This window comes from Hemitrygon akajei, chromosome 8 (genome assembly GCF_048418815.1).
Source record: "Hemitrygon akajei chromosome 8, sHemAka1.3, whole genome shotgun sequence".
Classification (NCBI taxonomy): Eukaryota; Metazoa; Chordata; class Chondrichthyes; order Myliobatiformes; family Dasyatidae; genus Hemitrygon; species Hemitrygon akajei.
The window spans coordinates 85,690,186-85,699,410 of record NC_133131.1 but is presented as its reverse complement, the minus strand read 5'-3'; the positions used below and the strand labels follow the sequence as shown (position 1 = coordinate 85,699,410).

Genomic DNA, 9,225 nt, shown 5'->3' with positions numbered 1-9,225 from the left:
CATTCAAGTGGGAACAGTGAAGCTTGAGAAAGGAAACATACAGACATATCCTGATAACCAATAGCAGGCCAGATCACACACGTAGAAGTGTGGTATATGCAAATCATGTCAGTTTCAAATTTCACACATCTCAGGTTTCACATTGTGAAATATTTCTTTTGTAACACCCCTTAAAGAGACAGAATCCTTGTGATGTATGACATTTGTGAAGTTCCAAATATATGCACAAATGCACATAACATGTTTTACAGATCCTAGTACATGGTGTATTAATATTCAATAAAGTACATTTTAATCAGGAATTTTTCTTATAATTGTAACCTGTTTTATATTTGTAAACCTGTTATATCAATCCAAAATGACTCTTAGAATTATGTTCTTTGCAATAATTACTTCCCTTATTATCTTGTTTGTGTATTTACATTATCACACAATGAGATCTTTGATTTAACAAAATAATAAGACTTCTGAATGGTCCACGAACACTACATCGCTATTCCTTTTCTTCACTATTTATTCTAATTTGTAACTTATAGTAGTTTGTACTGCTGCCAAAAACAACAAATTTCACGACTTATGTTGCTAACAATAAAGTTGATGCTGATTCAATGCAATGTCAAAAGCTAAACAATACTGCATATTGAATCCTAACTCAGGCTAGTTTGCACACTTCATCCCCCTCCCCCGTTTTCACCTATCACCTGCCAACTTGTACTCTTCCCCCTCACACCACCTTCTTCTTCTGGCTTCTCTCCCCTTCCTTTCCAGTACAGACGAACAGTCTCAGTCCGAACGTCTCCACATAAGTTCCTCCAACTTATTGTGTGTGTTGCACAGTTAATTGTTAATAGGGATTGTTAAATAAATGCCAATGGTTGATAAGGACCTTTAATACTTGCATTGTCCCATCCCTACATTTCTTATATTAGAAGCAATTCCAGGCCTCTTAGAATGAAGTACATATAGGCATCCGTTACTCTCGTGAGACCCAGGTTTCCAGGGCGCAGGCCTGGGCAGGGTTATATGGGAGACCGGCAGTTGCCCAAGCTGCAAGCCTTCCCCTTTCCATGCCACCAATGTTGTCCAAGGGAAGGGCACTAGGACCCATCCTTGGCACCGGTGTCGTTGCAGAGCAATGAATTGCAGCTGCGTCGCTTGTACTGTAAAGCAGTGTGCTAACCACTGCGCTACCGTGCTGCCCCATCTTATATAACTGCCTTGCTCAAGGACACAACGCGCTGCCTCAGCTGAGGCTCGAACTAGTGACCTTCAGATCACTAGAGCTGATGCCTTATCCATTAGGCCACACGCCAACACAATGAAGTACTTCACTGTGTACTATTTCCAAGTACAAGTACTATTTATTTACTTGTTGAGATACAGAACGGAATAGGCCCTTCTGGCCTTTCATTCACATCACATAACAATCTCCTGATTCAATCTGGGCCTAATCACAGGCCAATTTACAATGACCATTTAACCTACCAACTGGTACGTCTGTGGGAGGAAACCCATGTGGTCACAGGGAGAACGTACAAATTCCTTACAGGCAGGTGGGTATTGCAGCTGCGTCACTTGTACTGTAAAGCAGTGTGCTAACCACTGCACTACCGTGCTGTCCCATCTTATATAAATTGTGCTTTGATGAATTAATGGAATCAATACTCTCTGGAAGTAATTTGGGCTATTTTGCATTGTTTTATTAAGATCAGCTTTTGAATACAATTTACATGTAACAAAAGAGCTGCTCATTGATTTCAGGAAGAAAGTGAGGTACATGTTCCTGTTCACATCAACGGTGCTGTGGTTGAGAGTTTAAAGTTAGAAAAACAGAGGGCTATGGGTAACCCTAGGTAATTTTTAAGGTTAGGTCACGTTCAGCACAGCTTTGTGGGCCGAAGGGCCTGTATTGTGCTGTAGGTTTTCTATGTTTCTAAGTTCTGAAGAGTGAACATTACCAGTGACCTGTCCTAGTCCAACCATGTTTACAGCACAGCCTTTCCTCAGGAGACTAAAGACATTTGTCATGTCCACTTTGAGCGTCACCAATTTTTATCGTTGCACCACAGAAAGCAACCTACCTGGATGTATCATGGCATGGTATGATAACTGCTGTACGCATGACTGCAAGAAACTCAGAATCAGGATCATGTTTATCTCTGACATATGTGGTGAAATTTGTTGTTTTGCAGCAGTAGCACAGTGCAAAAAATTATACAATACTGTAAATTACAATAAGAAATAAGTAATGAAAAAAGAGAGCAAAAATAGTGAGGTAGTGTTCACGGGTTCCTTGTCTGTTCAGAAATCTGATGGCAGAGGTGAATCCTAAAACGTTGGGTGTGCGTCTTCAGGCTTCTGAACTTCCTCTCTGTATAGAGTTGTGGACACAGTACCCCACATCACGGAAAACAGCCTCCCACCCCCACGGACCTCTGCTTTGAAAAGCAGTCGGTATAATCAAAGCCCCACCCATCACAGGCATTCTCTCTCCTCTCTTCCTATTAGGCAGAAAATACAAAAGGCTGTGAGAACGTAGGCTCAAGGATTGCTTCTATCCTGATGTTTTAAGGATATTGAATGGTTCCATAGTACGTTAAAACGGATTACTGACCTCACTATCGACTTTATTGTGACCTTGCACGTACTGCCCACCTGCACTGAACTTCCTCTATTATAACGCTTTATTCGGCACTTTTACCTTGTACTACCTTAAAAAAAACTGTTGGAATTAATTTATCTGTATTGATGGTATGCGATACATTTGACAGTAATAAACAAATTTACCAATTTACTTTCAACTTTTAAAAAGCCGGTAGACCTTGAAGTGGAGTGCTTCTCAGTCCACAGCAATTACTGTAATCTGCTCAGCGATTTGTAGCATTTCTATTTGCTTTAATAGGGGCTCATTTACGGCAAACAGCAATGCAGAAAAACGGAATTCTGTCACGAATTATACAAGTGTATAAATAAATTGTGCAGCTGTTAATAGTTTGACGATCTTACAGCTAATGGTAAACCATATAAAATTAATACTCCATCAGGAAGGTGTTGTTATTAAAATGGAAATATTCTGCTGCAAAAAGCTGATCTTCACGGCATTTTGCCCTGGATATGTACGCTATTGACAGTAAACTTGGTCTTGAAAGCTGCTGAAAATCTAAAACAGAAGTATAAAATGGTGGAAATACTCGGTAACTCAGACCTCCCACAGCGTGACCTACAAAATATTTCCATGATTTCCCGTTTTTGCTGTAATTTAGATCACCAACGCGGTTGCAGCTGCCAAGATTCAGGGTCCAAAATTTCGCGCCGAGGAAACTTACGTTGTACCTTTGGAAATGCTCAGCGTACTGTGGACAAATAGCACTGCACCAGGTACAAGAACCGGCCGGACGCCACTGACCACACGCAGGGTCAGCCATATGCACCGGCCAGCACCCCGAACCCGGAGTGTGACGTCACGTCGCCGAGCAACCAGTTCCAAACACAAGATGGCGGCGGCAGAGGTGAGGAGCCGCGGTGGGGAGCATGAGGGCTGATAGGTCTGTCTCGTCTCCTCCGGGAGCGGCTGGCATCGATGAGCCCGAGATAGAAGCCAGATAGGTAGAGCAGCTGGGAAATCTAAAAAGATGCGAGTGAAAAAGAAAACTGCCGCTGTTGGAAATCATAAAGAGGGGGGTAAAAAAGCAAAATACTGGAAATAGTAATCAAGATAGGTCTAGATCAGTGGTTCCCAACCTTTTTTTGGCCATGCCCCACCTAATCACCTCTAAAATCCTGATGCCCCCTGTGGTGATATATAATTCTTATTATTCAAAAAGTGAACTCCTATTCACCTGGAGGAAGCCTAAAAGACCATTAACTTGGTTTAAACAAGCTTCCAAAGAACATGGCATTCATGAAAGAGAAAAATAAAAGAACCAAAGGACTGTTAAAGTTCTGAGGAAGAAATTACTAAGAAATTGTAAAAAAAAAGAACATTAAGTGATATTAAAATAATAATAATAAATAAATAAAACAATGCCGATTCGTTTCTACAGCATACAAAGACGGATACACCGTTTAAAAGAGATGACGCAATGTACACACCTTCACACCACCAAGAACCGAAAGCTACTGCAAAAAGCAGCATTGGCGCGACCTCGTACGAGTTTCTTACACGTTTGGACTTGTTCATTCATTCCTTCCTACATCAGTCAATTCATTAATTTAATCATGAAAGCCATTTGATGGTTGTAATGATGGTGATACACTATATATACAGTACATACACAATTACACGTACATACACACAAGTATTTTTATGTATGCATACTGTATATACACATATGTATTAACTCTCACACACACTCATACTCACACAGACTTACTAGAAAAAATTCACTGTTAATAACTCATTTTCGAATTGCCCCCCTTAAAAATCAAATTACCCCCCTGTGGGGTGTACGCCCCACATTGGGAACCACTGGTCTAGATGCATTGTGCCTCTGCACGGAGTTTCACAGATGTATTAATCGCACAAATAGATATAAATATATACAATACGATTGCCATTATTGAGACGTAGCTGAACAAGTGACCAAGCTTGGGGACTGAACACCCAAGAGTTGTCAGTATAGTATTCACAAGAGGCAAGAGAAAAGGGAAGGGGGCATAGTGGCATTGTCAGTAAAAGAAGAATTACAATCTTGGTAGAACAAAGTAACACCATGGGGTCTGAATGTTTGGTGGAGGTCACATACAGACTCCAAGCATTAGAGTGGACGCAATTAAACTGGACTCAAATGTGATAAGGACACAGCAATAATTATGTGAGGCCCCATGTGCCACCTAGGCACTAAGGGTTCAGACAACGAATAATTATGTGTGATGTTAATCTACATAATTCATTAATTTGTCTTGCACATCATCTATACAGATCACTTCATTATAATGGTGCATTGCTGTAATACAAGGTAAAACAATAAGTGAGTGCAGAATAAAGTGGAATAGTACAGAGAGAATGCAGTCCAGGTAGACAGTAAAATGCAAGAACACAAGATAGATTGTGAGGTCAAGAATCCATCTTATCACACTAGGGAATCATTTAATTTTCTTATAGCAGTAGGGTAACAGCTGTCCTTTAGTCTATGTATTTTTGTATCTTCTGCCCAATGGGAAGGAGAGAAGAGAGAATGTCCTGGCTGGTGGAATCTTTGATAAAACTAGCTGTGTACTGAGGTAGCATGTACTGAGTGTAGAATGGATCCGTGGAGGAAAAGAGTACTTCCAAAGTTTCGGGCTGAGACATCGAAATTTACTCGTTTCCACAGATGCTGCTTGGCCTGCTGAATTCCTCCAGCATTTTGTGTGTATTGCTTGGATTTCCAGCATCTGCAGATTTTCTCCTGTTTGTGCGTGCATCTGGATAGGATGATTTCTATTGTGTGAGTGAGTATCGAAAGGGACATGACAAATTTATTTTGTCTCCTGAGGAAGTTGAGCTTTATTGTCCCTGATGTCTGTGTGGATGCACCATGACAGGCTATTGCTGAAGTTCACTCCGAAGAACTTGAAAATCATAACCCTCTTGACCTTCAGGATTTATTAGGTTTTAGTTGGAGTGTCAGGCAGCAACTAGTAGGATATCGCAAAGATCAGTGCCAGGACCCCAACTGTTTATAATCTATGTTAATGATTTAGATGAGGGAATGAACTGCAATGTATCCCAGTTTGCAGAGGACACAGCGTTGGGCGAGACTATGAAAATGAAAGAATGCAAAGGAGCTTTCATGTAATTTGAATGGTTTGAGTGAATGAGCAAATGCAAAGTAGCTGCAGTATAATATAGAAATATGTGATATTTCCACTTTGGTGACAGAAGTCTTCTCCCCGGCATAGACTGGAAAGGGTTACACATGCAGGTTTGCAGGTGGTTAAGAAAGCAAACCACACCTTAGCCTAACAACAACACACACAAAATGCTGGTAGAACACAGCAGGCCAGGCAGCATCTATAGGGAGAAGCGCTGTCGACGTTTCGGGCCGAGACCCTTCGTCACACTTTAGCCTTATGGATGATCTGAGTACAAGCACAAAGATATCTTGCTGCAGTTATGTGGGACCTTGGTGAGATTATACCTTGATGAAGTTTTGGTCTTCTTATCTGAAAGTGATGTTCCTGCTGTGAAGGGAGTGCAAAACATGTTTCACCATACTATACCTGCAGTGGTAGGACTGAGATGCAAAAACTGAATGAGTTAATTAGGTTTATGTTTATTGGACTTCAGAAGCATGGAAGGGGGTCTCACTGAAACTTACAAAATTCTAAAAGGACTGGTCAGACTAGATACAGGAAGGATGTTATCAATGTTCAGGACCAGAGGTCACAAGGATAGGTAAGTAGGATTGAGATGAGGTAAAATTACTTCTTCCAGGGCATTGACAGAGAATTCCCTACTTCAAAAGCCAATTCAAACTAATTTTTCAAGGATGTGCTATCATTATTAGGGATGAAGGGATTAAGGGATATGGGAAGGAAGCAGGAATCGGGGACTGAATCTATGATTGTGTTGAATGGCAAAGCCAATTTGAAGAGTTAAAAGACTGTTTCTGCTCCCATGTTTCTCTGACTTCCTGAAAGATGCTACTCAGCAGCTAATGTTTCATATTAAACTGATACAGGACTTTGTGATATGGTGCAACTCAAACTACCTGCGTCTCAATATCACCAAGACCAAGGAAATGGTGGTGGACTTTAGGAGATCTAGGCCTCATATGGAGCCAGTGATCATTAATGGAGAATGTGTGGAGCAGGTTAAGACCTACAAGTATCTGGGAGTACAGTTAGACGAGAAGCTAGACTGGACTGCCAACACAGATGCCTTGTGCAGGAAGGCACAGAGTCGAATGTACTTCCTAAGAAGGTTGGCGTCATTCAATGTCTGTAGTGAGATGCTGAAGATGTTCTATAGGTCAGTTGTGGAGAGCGCCCTCTTCTTTGTGGTGGCGTATTGGGGAGGAAGCATTAAGAAGAGGGACGCCTCACGTCTTAATAAGCTGGTAAGGAAGGCGGGCTCTGTCGTGGGCAAAGTACTGGAGAGTTTAACATCGGTAGCTGAGCGAAGGGCGCTGAGTAGGCTACGGTCAATTATGGATAACTCTGAACATCCTCTACATAGCACCATCCAGAGACAGAGAAGCAGTTTCAGCGACAGGTTACTATCGATGCAATGCTCCTCAGACAGGATGAAGAGGTCAATACTCCCCAATGCCATTAGGCTTTACAATTCTACCGCCAGGACTTAAGAACTTTTTAAGGCTATTATTAATGCTTTTTGAGATGGTGATTTAGATGCATATCATATTTTTTTTACTGAGTTAAGTATTGTATGTAATTAGTTTTGCTACAACAAGTGTATGGGACATTGGAAAAAAGTTGAATTTCCCCATGGGGATGAATAAAGTATCTATCTATCTATCTAATGAATTAACAAAGCTATCCAATGTAGGTCATTGATTGGAACCTTAACACTGCTAACCCCTCCACAGATGCTGTTAGAACTGCTGGTAATGCTAACACTTTCTTACTTCAGATTTCTAGCACTTGCTGTGTCTGATGTGTTTCCAATGTTGAAATTATTGGTTTGTCCTTTAAGAAAGAGAATATGGCCCAGATGCGACAAAGGAACTGCTTAGCAAGCATCTCACTAGATGGGTGTTAAACGCTGCACTTGCCACATCCACAAATTAAATCTCTGTCTTTCATATCAATGTCAGTCTACATATGCACTTTGAGAGAATGTACTGCATGGACATGGAATCCCAACCAGATTAGATTAGATTCAACTATATTGTCATTGTGCTGAGTATAGATACAGAGTCAAATGAAATGCAGTTAGCATCAAATCAGAAATGCAAAGAATAGTGTTATTTACAAAATAACTGCGAATAAAAATTAAGTGCTACAGCACACAAATATAAAAGTACTGAGACAGTACAATATGGGTGCAATACAGCTTAGCGCTGTGATGTGAGGTTCAGCAGGGTCACAGCCTCAGGGAAGAAGCCCTTTCTGTGCCTGCTGGTGCAGGAGCGGAGGCTTCTGTAGCGCCTACTGGATGGGAGGGAGGAGAGTAAAAAGTCCATGGTTAGGGTGAGATGCATCCTTGATAATGCTTTTTGCCCTGCCCAGGCAGCGTTTTTGATAGATGTTCTCAATGGTGGGCAATTGGGTGCCGATAATCCGCTGGGCAGTTTTCACCACACGCTGGAGTGCTTTGAGGTCCGATACGAGACAATTGCCATACCACAGTGAGATGCAGTTGGTGAGTATGCTCTCAATGGTAGAGCAGTAAAAGTCCGTCAGTATCCTGGGACAGAGGTGAGCTTTCTTGATGCTCCGCAGGAAATAAAGGCGCTATTGCGCCTTTTTGATCAGGATGGAAGAGTTCAGGGACAAGGTGAGATGCTCAGAAATATGGACATCAAGGAATTTGAAGCTTGATACACACTCCACTACAGCTCCATTGATGTAGATGGGGATGTGAGTGTGGCTCCTAGCATGCCTGAAGTCTGCAATGATCTCCTCGGTCTTCTAAGTGTTAAGGGCCAGGTTATTGTCAGCACACCATGTGGCCAGGTGCTGAACTTCATCCCTGTAGGTCGTCTTATCATCCCCTGATCAGGCCAACCACCGTGGTGTTGTCTGCGAACTTGATTATGGAGTACAGAAATGCAGTCACAGGTGAAAAGGGAGTACAGAAGAGGGCTCAGCACACAGCCTTGAGGTATGCCGCATTTATCTGTGCATGCAGCTTGGAATCCAAAATTACTCATACGCAGTTCCAAAGGAAGGCTGTGTGACAAGACAAAGGTAGCACCAACCATGGTCGGTCTTGCACAGTGAACGATTAGGCACTGAACAAAGGGATCTGGGAATACAGTTCCATAATTTATTGAAAGTGGCATCACTGGTGGATAGAGTTGTAAAGGAAGCTTTTGGTCTTTGACCTTCATAAATCCAAGTACTGAGTACAGGAGATGGAATGTTATGTTGAAGTAGTGTCAGGTATTGGTGTAATTTGGAGTATGCCGTGCAGTTTTGGTCATCTGTCTACAGGAAAGAAGTAAATAGGGTTGAAAGAGTACAGAGAAAATCAACAAGGATATCGCTGGGAATGGAGGACCTGAGATATAAGGAAAGAATGAATAGGTTAGGACTTTATTCCTTGGAGTGTAGAGA

The 9,225-nt window shown here is 41.7% G+C and overlaps 1 protein-coding gene across 8 annotated transcripts in view; it reads left to right on the top strand.

Moving 5' to 3' along the window:
• Positions 1 to 3,192: 3,192 nt before the first annotated feature.
• The window catches only part of LOC140732031 (leucine-rich repeat-containing protein 72), a 50,820-nt gene continuing 44,787 nt past the window's right edge, over positions 3,193 to 9,225 (top strand). For all 8 annotated transcript variants that reach the window (XM_073054122.1, XM_073054127.1, XM_073054123.1 and 5 more), the window contains exon 1: positions 3,193 to 3,509. In XM_073054122.1, the coding sequence (XP_072910223.1) occupies positions 3,342 to 3,509 (168 nt within the window). In that variant the 5' untranslated portion in view covers positions 3,193 to 3,341. The remainder of the gene's footprint in view (positions 3,510 to 9,225) is intronic.